The sequence below is a fragment of the Natrix helvetica genome (assembly GCF_964273705.1).
Source record: "Natrix helvetica genome assembly, chromosome: Z".
Taxonomy (NCBI): Eukaryota; Metazoa; Chordata; class Lepidosauria; order Squamata; family Natricidae; genus Natrix; species Natrix helvetica.
Window position 1 is genome coordinate 48884789 of NC_138554.1, and position 25356 is coordinate 48910144.

General features: G+C 38.9%; 1 protein-coding gene across 1 annotated transcript; it reads right to left on the minus strand.

Moving 5' to 3' along the window:
- Positions 1-1172: 1172 nt before the first annotated feature.
- ORMDL3 (ORMDL sphingolipid biosynthesis regulator 3) lies at positions 1173-25077 on the minus strand. The gene is made up of 6 exons (XM_081932548.1): positions 24889-25077; positions 18542-18603; positions 15469-15526; positions 9367-9558; positions 5628-5779; positions 1173-2311 (listed from the first exon to the last, which is right to left on the minus strand). The coding sequence occupies exons 4-6, from the start codon at positions 9538-9540 to the stop codon at positions 2176-2178; spliced, it is 462 nt and encodes a 153-aa protein (XP_081788674.1). The 5' UTR covers positions 9541-9558; positions 15469-15526; positions 18542-18603; positions 24889-25077; the 3' UTR covers positions 1173-2175.
- Between the last annotated feature and the right edge of the window lie 279 nt (positions 25078-25356).

Sequence of the window (25356 nt, forward strand, 5' to 3'; positions counted from 1 at the left end):
AAGCTTGAAGGACATACAGTTAGATTGGGCTATGGCTCAATTTTAGATTAGCTTATTGGTTCAAGCACTAAGTGCTTCAACTTTAATATAAATATTGTCATTATAAATAGGAAGATGAAACCCCCAAAGTGATCACTGTCTTTTCACATTCTTAACTTATGGTTTTCTCCCTTTTAGATCTATGTAGAATAATTTTTAAAGCTTCATACATTATGATACATATAATTCCCACTTTATCATTTAGGTGGCCTTTTATGCTCTGGAATATGTTTAATTACAAAATATGTTAACATTAATATTTGTTAACAAGAAATACCTACTTTACTTAGGTTCTCTGGAAGCAGAATAATTGCTTTAGATATGTTGCAATTTCCTGAGAAATGTTAAGAGAGTTTAATTACCCAGTTGAAAAAAGTAATTTTATGTTTATTTTTATATTTTGCTCCCTAGCATCTATGTATATGCTAGTTAGCAAAACAATAGAAGCTGTTGTCAGGCTCCAATCTTCAGGAATTTGAACAAATAATGCCACCCCCCCCCCTCCATTCCAGCCATGTTAATTTTCACTGCACTCTCATCTCCTAACTAACTATATGCACATCTGCAGGGAAGTGGGGGGGGGGGTGTCATTAAATTATACTTCTCTTACAGGATGCATGCTTAATAAGAAGAAGCAACTTCATATATCCAAGATATTGATCATCAAAATTCATCCTTCCCATAATATTTTCAATGCCCAAGTGCAGCCTGAGGTGTTTTTTTTTATAAAGTTGATGCCTCATATCTTAATATATTAAGCTTCTAGTGTTGTTTGTGTTTTCTTTCTTCTCCTTACGCCCTAATAAAAAGCTGCAGAAGGAAAACACCCAGGTAGCAGTGTCTTTTCCCAAAATTATGCCCTCTAGAAGTGTGAAGATTCAACTCACGTAGCTCTCCAACTAGCATAACCGACGCGAAACATATCTGGAAAGTAGGAAGTTTGAGGAAACTTGTGTTATTAAATGGACCTTTTCCTTCTGCAGCTTTTTGAAGAAATGATAGGTTAACAATGATGTTAACCAAATAAAAACCCATTTTCCTTTCTTACAGTAACGGGTACTGTTGATGAGAAACAGGCTAACAGCAAGCAGTCCTTAAAAGTAAAAACTATATCATGCTAGATGCGCCATTGCTGCTAGACACAAAATCATTTTTATTTTAACATAATGATATATTTATGCAAAATCTGTTCCACCACATGGATGGTAGGTACAAAGAAAACAAACCCATCACCTTTGCTAGACATCACAATGAGTAATGAGAGACACTAGCTTTTGAGTTTCAGCACTGTCATAAATAAGTAGTAATCAACAACAGATCTTAATAATCTAACTACTACTGTTGGATTTCTGACAAAGAGAAAGATATTGGAAATGAGGCCTTGATGTATTTTTTTAAGCCACATTCCTTGTCTTCTTCACATCTGCTCTCATGTAACTTCACAGTAAGCCATTTGTAGTCCAAGAGGCTGGTCATTCACCCAATCATTCTCTGGCCAGGAGTGCCAGTGGGGAAGCTGGGATTCAAACCTCAGCGCCCACTGCAAAACCAGTGGCAAGCATTTCCTCTGCTTCTTTCTTCTCTTCTTCTACTCTAATCCTGCCTCTACTTCATTAAAGGTATTTATAAACAATTGAGAGAAATCTGACTATTATTTTCATAGGCTGTAGCTTAATATTTCTGACATAGCCCTTTCAATGAGCAAGTCAAACTCCCACAATGGGACAGTTTGATGTTAAAGTGCATTTGCTATCATCTTAAATCAATTTCACCTCAAATAATGCTTTCATTATTCTTCTGAACCAGAATCCTTTCCTACCGGAGCAAGTGGTGAGTACCTTTTATATAGTAGTGTGTGCCTGCATCTATTTTCAGATTCTTGAGAAGAAATAATAACAAGATGAATTATCACACGTTTCAGCCTCCCCTTGTCTCTTTGCAAGCCCAGAGCTGGTTATATTTTGCTGGTTTTTGCAATCCTGTGCAATGTACCCATTGAGAAAAAAGAGCTCTCCTGCAATCCTAACCTGAAGATGCAGCCAGAACAAAAAAAAAAGAAAAAGTGGGATTCTCACTCTGGTATATCACAGCTCACCAGAAAAAGGGGGAAGGGAGAAAAAAGACACACCCCCAAACTCAGTACTTGTTGATTCCAAAGATACGGACACCATGCAGCTGAGGCAACTTGGGGATCAAGACGCTCATCAAAGAGATGGTGTTGATGATGAAATGTACCCGGTCATATTTTGTGTAGAAACTGGTAAGAAAATAACTGGAAAGGAAAGGAAAGGAGTTTCAGTTTTGCAGCAGTGTTTAAAATACTTTAAAATATTTGTCCCTTGTCTTACACAACTGGATGATATCAAAAGGGCGGGGGGGGGGGGTGCTACCTGCAATCTGATAGATGACAACAAAAAGTTTAGGATTATGGGGACCATCTTTTCCAACTAACATGTTTTTATTAAATTGTATAAGATTTGGTGAGCTTTTATCCAATGAAATGAGTTGCAGCTCACCAAACTTTTTGGCTCTATTTATTAATGAAAGGTAATTCTTGTTTAGAGACCGCCTTCTACAATGATCATTTACAGTTACGATGGCGGTGAAAAAATAATTTTGGAACCGATCCTCACATTTACGATATCTGCAGGTATATAAAAGAAAGCTGAAGTTAAGACTTTAGTGACCAAATTGCCATTTCCAATTGTGGTAACTAAATGAAGATTACCAGTATTTCAATTCTATCCAATGGTTTTTGTAAATCCCAAATTGACTGAATTGCAGTTTTTTTTAGGACTTTGTTTCAACCTTTGGAAGAGCTGAGATTGGAGGGGGGGGGGAATTTCCACCCCTCTCGGAAAAGTAGCACTTGCAAAATCTCTCTCTCTCATAGGAGAGAGAGAGAGTTAAAAAACTTACTTTCACTTCCCTTAAACAATGGGAAAAATTTTCTTTGACCACAATTGCGAGAGAAAGGATGGTTGAACTGACTCTTCTTTAAACTATGTATGGAAACTTTGAACTTGTTGTTTCCTGACCACCTGTAAAGGCTGAGCCAAGATGGCCAACTTCCTCTTTTTTCATTGTCTTTATGAATGAGACTCCTCCCTGGGAAGATTTTATGGCTCTGAACTAGTTTCCACCCCAGAGATCTCCAGGAACCTCTCTAAACGCGTTTTTCCCTTGGATTTGGAATATTTTGATTTACTTATTTGATTTATCTCTGTATTAGAAGATTTTTTTCCCTCTTGGATTTGCCTGCCTTGTGATCTCTACTGGCTGTGCTTCTCTACAGATGCCATTTCTTTGTATAGATTAATAACTATTTCTGAACTTTATGATGGGTCCAAAAAACCTACCACCTGGCAAGGCTTCGTCGGCCCCGACATCTTCCACGTCAAGTCCAATTGCGCAGCAGTCACAACTGGGATCATTTCTACAACCTAAAGCCCCTGAGGAGAGTGCAAGGGATTTGTCTACTCACCAGATGCTTCAATCTATTTTAAAGGGATAGGACGAAATAAAAAAACTACAAGATTTAAATGATCAGCTCAGAGAAATGAAACAAGAAGCTACACGGAATGAACAGAGAATAGGTGTACTGGAAGAGGGTGTGGTTGGGATTAGGGATGAGGTGAAGACAATTCAAAGGGGGAATGTAGAATTTGAAAACCACATGATAAAAATGGAATTTGAAAGGATGTCTTTTTTCCTTAGGTTCCAAAGCCTGCCAGAAGTTGAAAGTGAAGATCTTAAGGAGATTATGACCACAATATTAGCAGAATACATTAATAGAGATAAACAACAGCTGTGGTGGGACATTGACCTGATCTATAGGATTAACTCAGCCTATGCAAGAACACACAATGTTCCAAGGGAAGTTCATGTTAAATTTCTTAGAAAGACCACAAGAGATGAGATCCTAGGAGCTCAAAGGGGAGGGCCATTAAAATATAAAGATAAAGAAATAACCATTCTCAAGCAGATCCCAAAGAAAGTAAGAGATAAGAGGAAGAAATATTCTTCTTTAGCAAAAAAATTATATAACAAAGGGGTCTGGTTCAGGTGGCTTTTACTAGAGGGCATGTTGATTTTTTGGGAGGGCAGTAGAATAAGAATTAACACAGTTGGGGAGGCGGAGGCTTTCACTAGAAAACATATTGCTCTCCTAGATGAAATGGGGGATGGTACACAAGAGATGAGGGAGGGAGGGGCTGAGGCTCTGCCAGCAGGCGGGGGGGGGGGAGAGGATGCAACAATTAGAAAGCTCAGGTCACAAAAAGTGATTTGAAACATTATTGCAATTGTTACAATGTTCCTTTACGGAAGTGATACAAAACAAAATGATTGAAACATACTGATGATTTAGTGTTAAACTCAAAACTGCTAATATACATTCAAATGTTGAGGTTTTTCTTTTAACTCGTTTGTAAAAGTTGTGAGACTTGGGGGGACTGCTCTCCCCTGCACGATGTAGCTGTCAAAATGTTATTACACCCCATTGAACCCTTTTTCCTTGGAAAATTTGTAAAATCAATAAAAGTTGTTAAAAACATTTAAAAGAGTTGGTAGAAAAAAGAGCAATCCTACATGGTTACTGATTCTGTGTGGCCCCTGGCTAATCCTTTCCACTACAAGGACTGAAGGAAGGCAGTAAAGCAAAGTGTGCCGGAAAAAAAATATGGCACTTGTTTTGTAGTGTCTTCACTGATCACATCTATTTTGCAAACCAATTTTATATTGTCATCTGATGATAGAAATTGGGGCAAGAAGAAAAGAGGGATTCTGAACATTTGGAAAGAACTAATATACAAAACTGGCTACCACAAGATGGGATGAAGATGCCAACTTGAGACAGGGGTTAAAAAGAGCTAAACCTGAGGAAGAGAAATTGATGAATGCTGTCGATGAACTCAGGGGAGAGACAATGTCCTCATGACTTGCCACTGGTTTTCAAGTTGTCCTCAGATTTGGCAGTACACAAAGCGAGAATTGGTTTTCCACATCCCACACTTTCAGCTGGGGTGGGTGGGTATTGCCATTATTGTCTTGTGCAAACCAGAAAACTATGATTCATTCAATTAACTATATTTAAGCAATAAACTATATTTAGGCACATATTGTCCCAAAGCAACATCTATTGTTTCAACGTAGGAAACAGAAGGCTGGATAGATAAGCATTGATCTAATCCAGCAGGACTCTTATGTTCTTAGGTTATGTGATTTAAACTAAGGCTGTGAGCCTTAGGAATGTGTACTATCCCCCTCCCCCATCTGCTGACCTACAACTCTTACCAAAAGTTTCATCAGAAAGGCCAACAGAGAGGGAGACTGAAAAAAATGTAATTCCAGACTGCTTTACAGCTGACATAACTATGAGGTATCTATGACGCTAAGTCATAGATACCTCATAGTTATGTCAGCTGTAAAGCAGTCTTGAATTACATTTTTTTCTTGTTCTCGATGGTCTTCCATGTAACAGTGCTTGGATTCACCTTTTTCAGGGCAAACTGGAGCACTCCCTGTATGCTGAAATTGGAAAATAACAATAGAAGAGAATTTCCAACCACGGTCTCTTTGGTACTCACAGTACAATTGGAGTGATAGTCAAGAACTTGCGAGAAGCTGTGAACTGCACTCCATAGTCCATCTGTTCCCAGTGAGTGAGCAGCCGGGCCTTCCCCTGATCAGGAGTCTCAAATGGCGTTCCTTTCACAGTGTGTAAGAAGATGTACATACTCTGTAAGAAAACGTAAAGGTTTGGTAGTTTAGCAGGACTTTTTACCTTACGTGGCTGCATACTTTCTTTCAGATTGCAGTTTAAGCGATGAGAAATGTGAAAATGACCTACAGTGCAGTACAGTACAATATTTTTGCAATGAAAGTGATGCGATAAGGGAAAGTGCTGGGATAAAGTCCAAAACCACTATTTTAAGAAAAATTAGTGCTTTTTTTTTAGTGGTGGTTTCACTGCTAAACATTACGGCTATTTCTTAGAGTGAAACTATCAGTATAGGTGATCCTAGAGTCCATTCATTTAACAACCATTTGAATTTACAACTGCACTTTAAAAGTAAGTAACTTCTTGCATTTATGACCGTGGCAACGTCTCCACTCTCATATGAACAAAATTTGGGCACTTGGTAACTGGCATATATGTATTTACAAGAGTTGCAGCATCTCAGCATGAAATTTCTTCACATCCATGGAAATAATTACTGGTTGGCAAGCTTGATACTATAACCCCCACCCCCCACCCCCAGGTTCTTTTTGACCTATTTCACTGGGCTGCAGCCATAAGATAAGAGCTGTGCCAAAGAGCTCTTCAGCATCATCATACATCAGAGCCAGCTGGGGAGCTGAACTGCAGAGGATAGAACGTAAATGGACAGTCAGATCTGGGGTATACAAATGGATGGACACAGATCAAGGAGAGAAGCAAGAATTAGTCTCCAAGAGGCTTGAGGGGATAAACTGACAGAGATACTTAATAGGCTGGAAAATGATACAGTGAATGCTGGCCACTGGGATGATTAACATCTCACATCTCCATGGCTAGTGTTGATGTGCGGAATATGGACACCAGGCAAAGATGGCGATATGATTTTCTCTCTATGCGAAGCAGTCATATATGCCTCAGGAGGTGCAAATGTTCTGACAATAAAGTTGCTGCGCAGGAGATTTTGGTACAATCTTTGGGTTGCAGGATAGTAGATGGTTCACCCTCTCATTTCAAGAGTAAAAACACTGAATAAAACTACTGCAGATTATGTTAAATCTCAGTGGGGAAAAGAGAGCTTAAGTTAAATTTTCCACCTTTAACAACAACCAACTGGAGTGCAGAGCCCCAATTGGCAAGTAGATTCTTATATAACAAAATGGGTTTTTACGCCATCTTTCTGGCCTGCAATTGGGCTGCAGCTTTTGGTGTTCCACTCAAAGGCCACCACTTATACAGCTCTGAAAACCATTTCAGCAACTAATGATAGACTAGTAGGAATGGCCAGGCAGAACAACACACATGGCAGTGTCAATTCCACAAAAGTGAAGTAATTCAAACCATAACCAGAGGCTCTTTCAATATTCCTGCCCCCAATACACTGGGGAATGGAAGAATATATATTCTAAAAGGATGCAAATGATCAGTTGTCTGCAAGGAATATAAATCCTTCTACTCCCTCACCATCCAGTCAGAGCAGAAGAAGCTTCTTGGATGAGAAGCGAAAAGTCTTCAAAGAGAAAACAAGAAAGTCCAGTTGCCTCTTGAAAAAAGCACCTTTGAGACAAACATGACCTGGATGACTGAGAATCTCCATAGGGACGAGCCTATGTTATTAAAAACTAAGTTTTTGAGTTTAGTGTCATTTGTGCAATCGAATATGAAATCTGTTCAGAGAGAAGGAATCCTAGTGGACTTGTGGTCATGCTCAGTCATCATATTACTATAATGAAGTAATAATTCTAGGCAAGTAGCTGAGGCCCCTAGCTGGAAAACTGGTAACTCTCCAGGGTCAGGGTCATAATATGTATCTCATGGGCACTCGGTTTGCAGCTGAAGTAGCTACTTGGCACTGCAGGAAAGATGAACCGAGGGGAGATTACTCTGAGATACAAATCAGCTTAAATGACTGGCTGATTGTATCATTGAAATGAGAAAAAAACCAATTTCCTGAAACTGGTCACCATTGTTATAGCTTTTAAGGTATTACTTTCTATTACATTTTGCCTCATGTTCTCCATGCAGTTCACTTTCATACCATTTTTAAAATTTACTTATGCAATTTTCCCTATTCTTATAACCAGGTTTTTTGGGGGGAGGTTGATTCTCCCTTATATACACAGGTAATCCTTGCTTAATGATTGGCCCATTTAGAGACCATTCAAAGTTACAATACAACTGAAAAAACAATTTTATGACTGGTTCTCACACAACCATCGCAATGTCTCCATGGCCATGTGATCATTCCAGTCACTTCACAACTCATCGGGAGTTTACAACTCTCATAATGTCCTGTGATTTGCACGCTTACCAGCTGGTTTCTGATAAGCAGAGTCAACAGAGAAAAGAGCAGTAAAATGACAAATTGTGGTCACGTAATGTTCGTTCAATGATACAGACTGATTCACTTAACAACTGGGTTAGACGTAAGGTCATAAGTATGTCACAATTATATGATGTCTTGCTTAACAGTTGCATCATTTAGTGATGGGCTTGCCAATCTCAACTATAGTTGTGAAGCAAGGACTACCTGTAACATAAAATGTACATAAATCCAGGAAGAGTAGTGTGTACACGTGTATATCAATCAGATCTGACACACACCCATGGCTTAAAATTTCACTGTAGGACAAATTAGCATTGTACCAATCTAACTCTATTCACCCCATATACATTGGGCTTAATGAATCTATCATCATGATTATAGTTCTCAAAACAGGGATGGGCAACCATTAATTAATTCTTCTGAACCAACTCAACCAAAGGCAACTCTCAACTCTCCTTTAAATAATTTCCTACTGTAATGTGACTTAATCTTGATTATTCACCAACAGATCAAACTTGATCTAATAAAAACTAAGCCAGGCTTTTTTTCTCTGTAAAGGGAAATGATAGTTTAAACCAGTGTTTCTCAACCCTGGCGACTTTAAGTCCTATGGACTTCAACTCCCAGAATTCCCCAGCCAGCTGCTGGGGAATTCTGGGAGTTGAAGTCCACAGGACCTAAAAGTCGCCAAGGTTGAGAAACACTGGTTTAAGCTAGGCATGATAGGAAGCAGTAGGAAGCAGTGTGAATGTCACTTTGACACTTTTACTGGGCTTTGATTTAATAAACTAAGATCTTTATATGTGAATATTCTGCTCCAAATACCTTACTCAGCTTATACTACTGTTGTCCTTGTCCCAGGTGATGTGATGGACATTTTCACCAGATAATATTAATACCTGTCATCACATTATCCTAAATTGCAATATAGAGAACACCGAAAGAAAATAGCTGATACATCAAATGGGGCCCCAAATCAACAATTGTTTAGCTGAGATGTATGGCTAGTTTCCAAGTTGAGCCAGGAATCTATGTAGGATGATGAGATCCTCAAGAAAGCACTCAGGTCCAGGAAATGGATTCCAGGTAGAAAAGATTATACCCACTGGCTGTAGGGCTGTGCAACAATTGCACCTGAATGTATTACAGCGACCACTGATGTGACTATTCCCCCTCCCCCTTCCCATTTGTTTAGAGAGCCCAGAGTGGGACCATCACTTTGGTTCCTTCCACTGCCTGTTACAGAAGCACCTGTTCGTGAAGCCAAAGAGCACCTTCATACCATGTTGTGAATGAGGTTAGTTAGAGTCCAGACAACGGGGACACTGAAGAAAGGAATGCTGAGCAAAATCACATGCAAGAGGCCAATTCCCAAGACGTAGGAAAGCCATATGCCGCGGCTGTTCATAACACGGGTATTTGGGTTCACTTCGCTGTGAGCTGTGCCCACATTCATCTTTCTGGCACAGCAGCCCTGGAATGGAGCAGAGAGTAACAAAGGTGCGTCAAAGACAATTTGCCATGCCAAAGAATATTATCATTTTTTTTTCTTCCATATCAGTTAAGCAATAGTTCTACCATCAGATTCAAGATGCAGACTCACAGGTATCATTGATGTCCGATATTTTTCAAGACAGACTTTGACAGCTGTGATGAGCATGTGAGCACTGCTCTATGCATTTGCACACCGAAGGGGGGGGGGGAGAAAGGAAACAGGCATGGAACTGAATATTTTCCCAGCCCTGTGTGGTTTAATTGCACTGGGTCTACAACTCTCATCACTTTCAGTTAGACTTACTCTTGTTCAGTTAGACTTACCCGTGATGGCGAACCTATGGCACGTGTGCCACAGGTGACATGCAGAGCCTTCTCTGTGTGCACGTAAGCCGTCACCCCAGCTCAGCTCCATCGCACATGCGTGCATGGCGGCCAGCTGGTTTTTGGATTTCTGCCATGCATGCGCGGGGGTGGGGAACATGTGGGAGACACGCTTGCATGTGCAGGGGTGGGATACACATGTGCAGCACACATGGGGTGGGATACGTGCATGCGTGGAGTGGCAGGGCTGGTGGGGATGGCGCACGCCTTGCATTTTGGGTGCATATGGGTGCTTTCAGCACGCAATGACAAAAAGGTTAGCCTATATTGGCCTATAGGCTAATCAATAAAGATATCATATCAGTTAGACATGGAATTGTGGTTTCACACTGAGAGGATACCATGCTTAGCGATACCTATTATTTTCATTAAAACAACAACAACAACCCTCAGGAACTTGACCCAAAGTAGAAACGTAAAACAATTGAAATCTGTATGTACTTCCACTTTGGCTGTAGCATCAATTCTGGATCAGCTGTAAACATCAGCATTGCTTTCTTTTCCCCATTCCAATCAATGATTTATTTGAAACAGATGTCAAGCTGTTAGTTCTTTGAAAAGATTTTGGGTAGTTAATTTCCTTGCCTCAGCCTGGCTCCAAGCTTCAGGATCCAGTTCCTGGTGCCTGTCTGGAAACATTAGTTACAATGCCTCTCCCACTTCACCAACTGTATGGGCATCAGCCAAAATTAGAGGTAAGGACTCAATTGCAAATGCTAACATTACCATTTAATTATTATAGTTTGCAGAGGTCTTTTAAATGTAGGAGGAAACATGGCAATGCAGTTGAAAAGCATTTTTACAGAGGAAAAACTCATTTTTCCCCAAACAGCGAAACAAATACATACAATGTGAACTAAGGAGGAGAATGAGGTGGCTAATAATTTATTTCCTTTTTTTTTGTATGTGGTGGGAGTGAGAGATTTTCATGGCTCCAGGATGTGTAAATTGGTTTAGTGGTTGAGAAAATGATGAAAAACGTTTTTGTTCTCCTGTTACTCACCTTGAGGAGAGCACTGATTACTTTATGGCTTTTTTTTTTTTTTTTGCAGAGGAAAAACTTATTTCCCAAGTTTGGACACCCCTGCTTTATGGTATTCCTTGCAAGTTTACAGTGATTCATGGGGCATCATGTGTGATGTATCCTGTTGTAGGGCTGCCGCCTCACTAAACAATTTTTGGGTTGCTTTATGAATATAGGATGGCTTTAAACTGCTTTGTTGGCATCTAGGGAATGGAACTCCATGTGGCAAGGAAGTGCCCTGAGAAATCTGAGGGGATTCTATGTATGATTTCCAGTAATTAGAAGGTAAAGGAGTTGAGTGATCCTGGGTGGCTTTGATACACAGAAAAACAAAACTGTAACATCATGAAGGCTGTTTTCTTGATGTGCAATGAGACCACTGCAAAAATTAAGATTAAGCAAAGCTGTATTCAGTTCAACAAGAATAGAAGTAAAATGGTTTAAATATGTCTGTGGCAGGGAAGAAGGTCTTCATTAACCAGATGTGATGCAATCACTGTGTATTTGGAACTCCTGTGCTTCTACCAGTTAAAAGAAATTGCTTTAGCAAGTTCACATGTGCATTCCATGTTACTTCACCTGTTCCTCTGTATTAATTAGTTTAACACTAGCATACTATGCTTTGCGTTGGCTTCTGAATCTTGGAGGCTCAAATAAATGCTGAATTATTAACATCTCACACCAGGCAGGACCAATAGTGACTCTGACATGAGATGGGAAGGGAAACTTTAACACTTTGCTCTAATGCTCCATTGCATCTGTTGTGATCCAAACTGTTACTCCTTGGCATTGTAATTTGCTTCAACACTCTAATTGAATGAACATGAAAAATACAGAACCTGTTAAAAGCAAGGACTTTCATGTCCCATATTAGAGTTTTGTTTCAACTTGGGCCATATTGTGCCAGCTATTTGGAGAAGACAAAGCAAACACATAAGGACTAAAAAAAAAGAGACAAGATACTTGCAAACATATCAAGTTTGTCTTTCATTAAGCTAAACACTCCCCCACCCCGAAGTATTTTAAAAAGTATAATCTTACAGTGAGATTTATATTAACCAGCAAATAGTTACAAAAGATTATGGAGAAAAATATGTATTTGCTAGGAATCAAAAATGATTTGATAGCACATACTTGGTGTAAAAAAGCTATTTGGATAGATTGAAAGGAACTTAACCTGATACACTGGCAATTTTGGAGTCAGAGCACATCTATCACCCCATTGAGATTTAACTGTTAAAAGGCAGAGATAGAGGCTGATGTGCTATGCGTCACATACTTAACAAGTAAAATAGCCTACAATCATATCTGTCCATCACTAAAGTAAGAGGCAGATGTTTAGGATATCAGGAATTTAACCGAATATCTTCTGCATAGAAAACACATGCACTGGGGCAGGGCTATTTTGTACTATTCAAATCTTTATCCTTGAAATCCCTACAATAGCCCTATAAATTGAGATTAGCACTTATCTCAATATACATTAAAACTGCAGGTTACTTTTTTTTTCTTGGCGTGTGGATTGCATGCATTCTTCTCCTGTTCTCCCTGGGAGATTATCCTAGTTCCCCCCCCCCCCCAAAAAAAAACAGTTTCTATTTGCTTCTGTGACTAATGGGTTGCAATCAGATCTTATGCATCACATGGTCTATGGCTCTTAAATGCTTAACTTTAAATATAGGCTTGGTCCTGGTATGTTCCAGGCATCTTCAGCTTTGCTTTCTCCTTTTTATCTAGTAGTTTACTAAAAGGGGAGGGGTGGTGGTGTTACAAGTGAAAATGCTTCCTTCTACGCTGGCTCTGAATCTTTTATGTTTGATTATTTAACAACAGTGAGATTTCAAATCTAGAGGTTCATCTAGATGGTAACTTCATTTTAAAAATCAATCTAATTCTTCAGGTCTATCACTAGTTCAGGCTGGCCTGGTGATTTTTTCCTCCATTTTTATCCAACTGAAAAATTAGCAGTTGATAACAATATATATGTTTTTTTGACCGTGAATAGAATTTTTGTTGATTTTTTTTAACTGTGAAAAGACAGGAACAGGATTTCAGAATTTTTCCAAAGAACAAAAGTTCCTGAGGCACATCCCGAAAAACAATTGGATTTGATGTTTTTTGGATGCTCAGAAGGCATTTGACAACGTGAATTGGCGTTTCATGCTGTTACAACTGGAACAGATGGGCTTTGGTGAGAAATTTACTCAAGCCATACAAACTATATATTACAAACAAACAGCTAAGATAATGATAAATGGAGATTTGACAGAGCCTATTGAAATAAAGAAAGGGACGAGACAAGGCTGTCCATTATCACCATTACTTTTTGTCTTAACACTAGAAGTTTTAAATAGAAATGTCAGAGAAGGAAAAGAAATAAAAGGAATGAAAATCAAAAAGGAAGAATATAAGCTACAAGCATTTGCAAATGACTTGGTCTTCATTCTAAAGGATCCATTAGAAACAGCACCTAAATTGATAGAACAAATAGAGGAATATGGAAAAGTAGCAGGATTGAAAATAAATAAAGACAAAATGAAGATTTTGACAAGCAAGTCAAAAGGAAGAATTGGGGGAAATCTTGGAGATGCAAATTACGAATAAGGTCAAATATTTGGGAATAAACTTAACAGCAAGATGTAGTGCTTTCAAAGACAACTACTACTATAAACTTAAACCACAGATTGCGATGGATCTGAAGAAATGGGAAAATCTACAACTATTGATGATAGGGAGAACATCTACAATTAAAATGAACATTTTACCTAGAATCTTATATCTGTTCCAGACGATTCCAATTAGACTAGGGAGGGAATATTTTGATGACTTAAATAAAATAGTGTTGAAGTACATATGGCAGGGGGAAAAAGCAAGAATAAAATTAAAACTGTTACAAGATGCAAGAACAAGAGGAGGACTGGGCCTGCCCAACTGGGAACTATATTATTAGGCAGCAAGTTTGATGTGGGTTAAAGAATGGATAACACCAAGGAATACCAGATTATTGATTCTTGAAGGACATGATTTATTGTTGGGATGGCATGTCTTTTTATGGTACAAAGGAACTAAAACACAGGGGCGTTTTAGAAGATATTACCTATGGGAGGCTTTTCTACTAAATTGGGAGAAGATTAAAAGGCAATATTATTTAAAAATCCCCTTATGGCTATCAACTATTGAAGCCTTTTCATACGCAATAATATACAAAAAAGAACAAGCAGTTAGATATGGTGAAATATTGAATGCAGAGGGTGAACTTAAATCTATGCAAGAACTGGAAAAGGAAAGCATAAAGATGAACTGGATTTCATATGTATAAATACAATCTAGATGTGAAGAGGAACGTTTTTATGATAAAATGACTGAGTTAGATAAAATTTTGATGGGTCATGATGAAAAAGTAATTAAAAGTTCCAGAAATATGCAGAGTCAATTTTCTCTTTCTCGAATTTGAATTATGACTAAATAAGCATATATTTATCGGCGGGTGAGGGGTGAGAACTAGCGGTTGGGTGGGGCTTCGGCTTATACAACATTCGCTGTATAAGATGCACAGACATTTCCACCCACTTTTTTGGGGGAGAGGATGAGTGATTTTTATACACCAAAAAATTTGGTAAGTTTCTTTATTTCTCTTAGCAGAGTTTCCATTTGCCTCAGGGTGCAAAATCCAGTTTACTGATTTGTTAGTTAGGTCCTTGACTTACCACCATAGTTGGAACAAGAATACTGTTACTAAGCAAGGTTAAGTGATCATTTTATGACTTTTTAAAATGATTGTTAAACAAATTAGGTAAAAGTAAAGTTTCCCCTCGCTCATATGTGCTAGTCCTTCCCGACTCTAGGGGGCAGTGCTCATCTCCATTTCAAAGCCAAAGAGCCAGCGCTGTCTGAAGACATCTCCATGGTCATGTGGCTGGCATGATTAAACGCCAAAGGCGCATGGAACGCTGTTACCTTCCCATCAAAGATGGTTCCTATTTTTCTACTTGCATTTTTTACGTGCTTTTGAACTGCTAGGTTGGCAGAAGCTGGGACAAGTAACGGGACCTCACCCCATTATATGGCACTAAGGATTCGAACTGCCGACCTTTTGATTGACAAGCTCAGCATCTTAGCCACTGAGCCACTGCGTCCCTGTTAAGCAAATTACCAATTGTTAAATGAAACATGGTTTTTAAGAAATCCTTCCCCCATTGATTTTGCTTGTTGGAAGTTGATAGGGAGGTCACAAATGGCAATCACATGACTATGAGGATGTTACTATGGTTGTAAGTTACAAATTAATTTTTTCAGCGCCACTGTAACTTTGAACAGTCATTAAACGAATGATTGTAAGTTGAGGCCTAGCTTTATAAACGAGCATGTTTGGATTGAATTCTTGTTAAGATTTTATGACTTGGTTCCACAATCCCAATTCACCCAGGTTTTCTGCAAATTTTTACCTAATCCATAAATTCATAAACTTTCATTTTTGCTTACCTCTCTGGCAGGGCAGGACTGATATATTTGAAAAGAACTAGATGTGACGGCAACAATTCTGTTTAAAAAGAAAAAGAGAGTAAGGGAGGGAGCAAAATTATTTCTCAGAGAAACAATATACTGTGAATTTTTTTAAAGATATTTTCTCCTTGCATAATTTCTCTCCTCAGATATGCTTCGATAACAAAAAAATAACATCTGTAAACAAAATATGTCAAGTAGTAATATTCAGCATTCCTTATCCACAAGTCTATTTTGCTACTTAAATTGGGCTTCTCTCTCTCTTTATATTTAATGAGGTAATTATTTGAAATCCATTTCATCCAAGTGACACAACGCTCCATCTGAAGATTGTATAAACAACTCATTGGCTAACCCAAAAGGGCAATCATTTATTAGTTACATAATTCATTAGTGTAAAGAAAGAAGAAGAGGTGCTTGCGACATTGCTTTAGGTAGTCAAAATAAAGTATGCACCAAGGGTACCATGCACTTAAGGTCAGACCTGGAAGCCATCTTTTACATTGGGCTTTCAGGCCTGCCATATTTCTTACTGTGGGAAAATGGGAGGGGAGATTATATGGAGTATGGGTGAGATATAGTCAACATAAAATTCTTTTCTCAGAGAGTCAAGGACACCTTGCCCTGCAGCTGCAATGAGATGATCTCGCCCTGCAGCTGAAATGAGATGACCTCGCCCTGCAACTGCAATGAGATGACTGGGAGGCGTCTCCAGTTTTCGATGGTGCCTTATTGGATCATGTGGGTGCTGGGCAGGGACTTGAACTTTCATTTGGGTGGGGAAAACCTGGAAATTTCCAGATGTGCCAATATGACATCGCTAATAAAATGGAACTTTGAGGAAACTCAAGCCTCGGAGTCTTCTTTCATCGGGGGTGTTACTTGGAACCCTTACATAAACCCAAATCTGAAAGTTTCCAGGTTCTGCCCACCCAAATGAAAGTTCAAGTCCCTGCCCAGCACCCACATGTCCATCACATGATCCAACCGGGCACCGTCCAAAACTGGGGATACCTCAGCGTCACCTCATTGCAGCTACAGGGCAAGATGTCGTTGACTCTCTGAGAAAAGAATTTTATTTTGACTATATCTCACCCATATTCCATATAATCCCCGGTCCCATTTTCCCACAGTAGGAAATATGGCAGGCCCAATGTAAAAGATGACTTCCAGGTCTGACACTTAAACTTTTTTCTTTAAAGGGAAGAACATTTACTTCTTTATCTCACAGATGAAAACACCTTACCATTACCTTGATTCGGAGCATTCCCTTCCTCAACTTAGTGTCCTTGATAAATTCTGGATGTCAACTCTCAATTAGCAATGCTGGTAAGGAATGATGGGATCTGACATCAATCACATATGGGATATCTAACTCAGCATGATCAGACAAGTGATTAAACTGGTTTTGGACCCTTTCCTTCTTCCTATTCTGGAATGTTTACATAAGGCCAACTATGGATACATGGATGAAATATATGGCCTTGTAGCAATTGAGCTACAACTCCATGCTCTCACCATGAATCAAAATAATCAGAACTGACAAGGAGTTGGAGTCCAACAACATCTAGTGCGCCACAAGTGTTCCCCATTGTAAGATTGCCTGCAATATAATGTTCATAAGTTATACGGTTCTGCCTGATCTCACATTATTTCTAATTAAAATAAGCAACTGGAGAGAAAGTAAAACGATATAAGACAATGGTCTTATAAATATTTTTACAAATATGATATATATGGTTGCCACATAGATGACTCTGGGTGGTGTGCAAATATTAATAGTATGAAAACCACAGTGTACAACTCCCACTGTACACCCCCCAATATAAAACAATGACTCCCCTCAAATGTATCAACAACAGCAGAGCTTACCTAGCATCTTGACCCAAATACCTGGGGAAACAGGCAGGTCTTCAGTGCCTCATGAAAAGCTAATAGGATCGGGGCCACCCAAATCTCCAGGAGGATGTTATTCCAAAGGGCAGCTACTGCCATTGAGAAGACACAACTCTGAGTTCTAACAAAATTATATTATTTGATAGAAGAGATCCAGAGCATGCTCTCTCTCCTGGTTCTGGAGGACTGAATAGAAACAATGGGACAAAGGCACTCCCACAATTACTTTGGTCCTATGCCACTGAGGGCTACAGAGGATAGCCAGCACCTTGAATTACACCTGGAAATCTATGGCAGCCAGTAGAGTTTGCAGAGCAATGGTGTTACCTGGGCATAATGAGAAACATCAAAAATTATCTGAGCTACTCAATTCTTGGAAGTTATCAAAAATTTTGGCCAACTCACTTTGACCTTCAGCGGATTTTGGGGTGGGGGGCAAAGAGTCATTTAGGAGAACACAATTAGTTTTATATAAAAAAGGAGGGTTTATAAATATTCTAATATGAGATTGTGGAATATAATTGCCAGTCAGTGAATGCTAAGTGCCTCAGTCTTTTGGGGGGGGAGCGGGTGGCAAGTCAACCCATCTGGAATTTTGAAAGCATGCAATGAACTGTTATGGAGGATTTTTGATCAGCTGTCCCTGCACAGGAGGGATGCGGTGGTTCACTGGCTAAGATGCTGAGCTTGTTGATCAGAAGGTCGGCAGTTCAGCGGTTTGAATCCCTAGCGCTGCGTAAAGGAGCGAGCTCCCATTACTTGTCCCAGCTTCTGCCAACCTAGCAATTCCAAAGCATGTAAAAATGCAAGTAGAAAAATAGGGACCACCTTTGGTAACAGCATTCCATACGCCTTCGGCGTTTAGTCATGCTGGCCACATGACCACTGAGACGTCTTTGGACAGCGCTGGCTCTTTGGCTTTGAAATGGAGATGAGCACCGTCTCTTACAGTCGGGAACGATTAGCACATATGTGCGAGAGGAAACTTTACCTTTACCTTACCCTACACAGGACACACAACAATCAAACATGACATGACCCAAAAACATATTCACCTCTTGCAGCTTGTCCAGGTAGGTACTATGCTTAAACAAGGGTCAAGGAGTCCCCTTTATTATTCCTAAATTCTAACAAACATATTTTAAAAGACACTTACTGAGTCAATAGGCACACGTACGCATAACTATTGATTCATGTGACCTTTTCCATCTGGAGCACCTTGAGGAAATATAAGAAGTTTGAAAAGATGATGAGTTAATTGGGCAACATAATATAAGTATATATCTACATTGATTCAGTTTCCAGAATTGCAACAATGGAAACAGCTGGGCCAAATAACTTAGACAGAAGGCATTAAAGGTAATTTCATTCAAATCTTTGCAAATGCCTTCCCACTTAGGAGGCCTACTGATATTCTATTAGCTAAATGTAAAAGGCTATTGGAAAGAATTCAGTGCACATCACGTTTGCAATGCCAAAATGCTGCTCTTTTACAACTTTTCCCTTTTGCTTCACTTGGAATGGATGTTGACAGGTGAGAAGATGTGTCCATCTTTTTAAATGTTTTTCTTTTTTTTAAAAAAAGATGGTAGTTAGTCCCAGGCAGCCACATCTAATGTCAGAAAAGAACATTTGAGATTATTGCTATCATTAGGATTTTGCTGTGGTAAAAGTATTCATTAACTGCCTCCCTTTAATACAAATAATTGAAATTGAAAATTACTTTTCAAAACATATGGGGAAATAATGAGAAGATACTGTGACATCATTGTGAAAATATTTATTGTTACCAAGGTTTTCAAAGCAGGTGGGGAAATAATGTGAGGGTACCTTAGCATCATTGACTGTGTATTATCAGGGATCGCTGAGAAAAGAAGGAGTTTGAGATTGACTCCTAATGACTTCCTGTGCAGATGTTTATGCTAAGTTGTTTATCACTTCTTTCTTTTGGGATTTCAACTAACCTTTTAATCTAGCCCTCAAGCGGAGGTGTTCCTTCTATTAAGACTTTAGTGTAGCTAATTAGAAATGACAGTGGGAGGGTAAAGGTGTGTTCAACAACATATCATGTCATTGTCACTTTCTTTAAGGCGATTGTACCTTTAAACCACTTTCCCCATGCCTTTGGGGTTTTTTTTTTTTTTTTTTTTTTTTTTTTGCTTCTGGTATGCTGGCTTCTGTAGGCAGATTTGAGAAGGGGAAATTTGCTGGATTAATAGGTCTTCTGAGGGGTCCTTGGTACTGTCTTGCAGACATTTCATTACTCATACTAGGTATCATCGGTGCTAGTAATTAATAGTTCTTTTAGGAAAGAAGAATGACAGATGATTTGGCAATGTATGTGCAATATATATTCCCCAATAATGTAATGTATTGAAGAACTGACACGTTCTCTTTCCCCTCCCGTCCCTCCCATCAATCTGGGGAAAGTCCGGCAATTTTTCAGAAATTAATCTTCTGGACTGGAAGCAAACTATCCCTGGAGTTGCCAAATCAATGTATTCTTTTTGCTCTTTCAATTCTGCATACATTATAATTGCATGGCTTACAAGGAGAATGTTACACAACACTTATAGACTTTTAAGTACTTTAATGTTAGTTTATGATTCTTTAAAAAAAAAAGCTTTGCCAGTTCTACATTATTTCAAAATCAGTTTTGTTAAAGAAATGCTGTATTTGCAACTACATAAAAGGATGGGATGATAACTACACCAATTGCAGTATTTAACTTTCAAGTTACTTTGTTAATTTTCAGCGAATAGCAGCCAAAGGAGGCTGGAAACAAACTAAATGATGAAAAATAGTTCTTTCTGCTCTTAAGTAGTGCATTCATACACTCTTATTTTCCTCATGTAAGGACAATGTTAGAGATCCAATAAAATACGCAAGACTGTGGAATCTGGTACATTCTGTGCCTGTTCATAGTTTTAAAAATGTTGGCCCAAGCTTTCACCAAGAATTTACCCCTTTTTAGCATTGCAAGAAAAGCTGGAGGAGTGAAGGAACATCTATTTCAGATTTCATGATGCAGGGAGTTAGAAGCAGACCATTTTCCGAGGGAAGCAATATCCTCTGGCAGATTGTATAGTATAATGCTGGATATGCTCATGTTTAACTTGCAAACAAAACTAACTAACATCCCAGGACATTTTAATAGCTTATGCCAATTGTTAAAATCTAGCAAGGGATAAATGAAGGATAGCATTAAAAAGTTGTTGAATTTTAAGACATACTATAAATCTGTATTGTGGAGTAGTTTTGCCAAAAAAAAGTCCTGATTCTAGCTATTTAAATTTTGTTTGGAAATTTTCCACTAAGAGATTATTGACAATGCAAAGCTTGTTTCATTGTGTTCACAAATAATAAAACTATGTATAGCCATTGAAAACAAACAAACATTTTAAAGGAGCAAGAGGTAATCCTAAAAAATCTTGTATTTCATCCTCTTATATAACTTTATTTTATTCTGATGTAAGCAAACAAACTACATTCCCTTTTCTCACTCCTGATCTATCCTAAAAGGAGAGCCTCCCCCTCCATAAAGTGATTGGAAAGTGGGGTTATATACAGAGTGATCCTTATATCAGTTTGTTTCCGAAGTTATCAGGTCATTTTGCTAATAGAGCAAAGCAGGTGAGCTTTATACTATAAATGCAAATCACAGGTTAAAAGTGTTTTTAACATTCTGTTTACCAGGCCTCTTGCATCCGTCTGAAATATTTTGGCCAAATATTTTGGCCCTGCATTTGTTAAGTTGCACAACTTGAGTTTCAACCAAGTGCCACAAAAGTCAAGAATATCCAGATTGAATATTCAAGAGCTTACTTTACTTTAGCCAGAAACTGAAACTTTTGATTCTTGACATTCTTCTTTATTTGTTGAGCAAATGCTTTTAAGAAAGGCCTCTCCTCTCTGCCTGCCCACCCCCTGCACTCTTTGATTTTTGATTGTTTGAAGGACCAGTTCAACTGCCTTAACTGGAGTGGAATATTTTGTCATGATTTAATGCAGCTGTTTTAAGTACAATTTAAATTAGAAAGAGCGGCTTTCCTCAATATAAGTTCAGCCAAAGCCAAAAGGTCATTCTTTAGTTGGCACCTCAAGCTAACAAAGCTTGGCAGCAATGACAAATTTTCAGAAAGGAAATTCCATAATTGGGCACCTGAACGGGGAATATCCTTTCCTTGGATTGTCATGGAGCAAATGTCTGGTAAATTGGCTACAGGGCTTTCAAGAGAGTATCCTCCAGCAAGTTGAATTTTTGAATAGATATGTAAGGGATATATCCAATATCCAGGACACATATTGGCAGGGCTGTCTATATCACTTGTAAGGAGAGAACATTTGAAGAATTGCCAAATGCTGGGAATAAAACCAGGCTATGTTTCTGGGCAGCTTAATTTGTGCCCTAAAAGCAAAATGAATGTATTAATCATGAAGTGGAACTAAGTTAGTCAAAAGACAAGCATTCAAATGATTACCTAGCCCATTAACCAGTAACAATCATAATTAGGTAATGACAAAACAAACCAACATGACGGTGCAAAAATGGCTGATGCTATTTTAGTCATTTCAGGGCTAATGGGCCAATTTATACATTCTGGCCAAACCACAAAAGGTGGTTTGTAGGGCATATTTCAGGCAATAAATAATCACTTTTAGCTGCACATGGGGATTTTAGAATGGTTTCCCACGCTGAAAAACACCCCCCTTTGCAAGGAAGTATCTAGCATAGCACACTGTAAGGAAGGGTCTAACTGGTTAATCTAAAAGGTTTTCTTTTCTACTCTTTCTCAGCAGAGACCATTGTGCGGGTAATCTCACACCTGCAAGGTGATGCAATAATTCTCTACCATTTCTAAACTCTTATCACTTTGTTCCTTTGGGATGAAATCCAATAAAGAATACTTCAGAGTAATGATAATGTGTGTGTGTGTGTGTGTGTGTGAGTATCCACTCATCATCTCAACTTGCAGGATGTTTTGAAAACTCTCTGAGAGGTTCCCGATTAGGCATTCATTCTTACACCAGGGTGACAACTATTTTGACCACTTTTTTCTTTTTTTTAAACTTCTGCATATAGTTTCCAAAATAATCTTTCTACCCTATTTAGCCAATTTTTATTTTGCTTGGCTTTGAATAAAAATCCAAATAAGCAGATATTAGCTTTCAATGAAGCTTCCTTGTAGTTTCATTAATGTAATTCTTTAGCTTTTTAAAAAAAGTATTAACTGATTTGAATTAAAAACCAGGCATATAAATTGCTAGGCCAGCATTCATTGTTACCTCCCATATTATGTTGTAGATTGATACTATCTTGTTTTGGATACTGTTTTTACTCCTCCCAAACCTTACCTTGATTTCTTCAGTGTCAAATTCAAAATCAATAAAAGAACATACGTAGCTCAGAGTTGAATTGGGGAGTCCTTAGTGCTCACTGAGCCTGTTGGTTTGCTTGCAGATGTTTCATTACCCAACTAAGTAACATCATCAGTGCACTGATCAGAGCACTAATGATGTTACCTAGCCGGGTAATGAAACAGCTGCAAAAGGCTTAGTGTGCATTTGAGGACTCCACAGATTAAGATTCATTTATTTGAATCTTTCCCTTCATGGATTACTACCTTGTAATGGTGAAGGGGCTTGTGTAGCTCAATGAAGCTATGAGCTATGCCGTGTAGGGTCACCCAAGACAGACAGGTCATAGCAGAGAGCTCTAATAAAACGTGATCCACTGCAGAAGGAAATGGCAACCCACTCCAGTATCTTTGCCATGAAAACCCCATGGATAGTACCAAAAGGCAAAAAGACCTGAAGAAATGTTGTCCAAGGAGTCGTGATGGGTCGGACATGACTTCGCAACTAACAACAAAATTTGAATCTTAATCTATATTTATTTGAATCTTAAATCTATTGCTCTATATTATTGGAGACAGAAGTCTATTACCTGTTAGGTGGGGAGGAAGGGAGGGAGAACACCAACTGTCTGCTTTGGAACATTTTATCTAATGGTCATGAGAAGGCACAACAAATCATGAATTAAGGGAGGTTAGTCTGGTTTTGGTCTTTTCAGATCCTTTAGTTCAATAAATGTGAAACCAAATGTTAAAAGCAGTCTCCTGTGAATGAAGATCAACTTCTGGTGACTTCATTGACACATTAATATAGTTTACTCAGCAAAAGTATGGTTGACTTTAGGTTTACTATTCCCTTTTGGTGGGAAGTTTTCTGACTTCCCAGTGTAAACCACAAATGTGGTATTTCTTGTTGGCCTCTCATCCAAGTCTAATCAAGTTTGCTGTTATCTAGTATTTTGGGGAATAACTGAAATTAACTAGATTCAAGGGCAAGTTAGGCAAATATAATAGAGTGGCGTTGTTGGAGCTAGAAACCTTAGCAAACTATTAGTATTAGGCAATCAAACGGCATGAGCATTTATGATGGTTGATGGGGGTGGGGTCTCAGAGTTCACTAAAACTATTTTTCAAACCATTACAAGCCAATGTGCTGCATAGGGAAATGTCTTGCTCATTCTTTTGAGATTTTTTTTGCTTGAAAATCTTTACCCTGCTTATTCTGGTGCCAGAAATTTGGGGTAGCAAAGAAGTGTGTATTATACTCAGTTCTATAATCCAGATGATGCATTGATCAATTGATTGATCCTCTAATCATCTTTTAAGCAAAAGACCTCTCTAGAATACATTTGGTGATGTCTGTTAACAGTTGTAACTAAATGACAAAACTTTCAGTTCCATCACTTGTAGAGATTCTTTTTCTATCCTAACAACCCCGCCCCCCCCCAATGTGTTTTTGAGACTATCAGTTCAGTCTTAAAACTACAATCTTCATCAGTCCATATTTCTCCAGGCATGCAGAGACGAAAATTCAGGGCCAAAATGTAATACTGGAATTTTAAACAAAATGTCTCATAATTCCCAGATCTAAATTTAGTTCTGGGGTCTAACACAGAAAAAGATGTGTGCATGTAACTCGTGTATTGTTTCACGTTGCCTTTATTGCAAACTTTACTCTCGTAATAAAGCCTTTGAAAACCGGCAGGCACTTTTATTGCTAACCCTCAAATTCTACTGTCCCCCTTCCCTATCCACCCACCAGTTTTCCTAAACAAGATATTTTTCTGGTAATTGGAACATTATTCACACGTTACTTCGTCCTTCAAGCACGTTCACCCACGCCCCCCTCCCACTCGAAAAACTCATACAGTTGTTCTTAATCTATGCACCTCTTTCCCAGTGGAAATAGGAATGGTTTTTGTCCTATTTGCCTTTGCACACTCTCTTTCACCATTATGTGTCTACCTCTCTACTCCCGGGGCACAATTTTTAAATTTTGCTTTCTGGTCCGCCTCCCCGTTCCTAATTTTGTTTACTATCAAACACTCAAGCGCCCCCCCCCCCCGCCCCGCGTTGTGCCTTTGCCTACTTTTCGCTGGAAGCAGGCTGGCAGGTCAAGTTCTCCGCTCCCTTCCCTTCCCCTCCTTACTTTCCAATGCACTCAGCAGGCAGGCCTCCTCGCTTCCCTCTGATGTAGGTCGCCTGGAAGAGCTGTGGGGTCCTTCCGAGTCAGAGAGAGACCCCCGCACCTCAATCTCCGCTTTTTAAGAGCTGACAACAGAGCAGGAGCTTTCGCAGTGCCTCCTCTTCAGTGCATCATCAACAGTAGACGACGAAGCATGTTGGGAAATGTAGTTTGCAAGCGAGCACGTGGAAGTCGCTCTCCTCGAGCGTGTTCAGCTTTGTCAAGACGGATTGCAGAAATCGGATGGCTTCTGGCTAGGTATTTTCCCTTACAACACCGTGGTAGTTCAGTGCTGCAGCTGAACTAATAACAAACTTTGTTCCCGATTTGCTAGTTTTTGTTGATACAGAGGGATTATGAAATCACAACTCAAATATTCTAATTTATCAAGCAAATAAAAACCCTGACTATATTGGGGAAGAGAGTAATCTC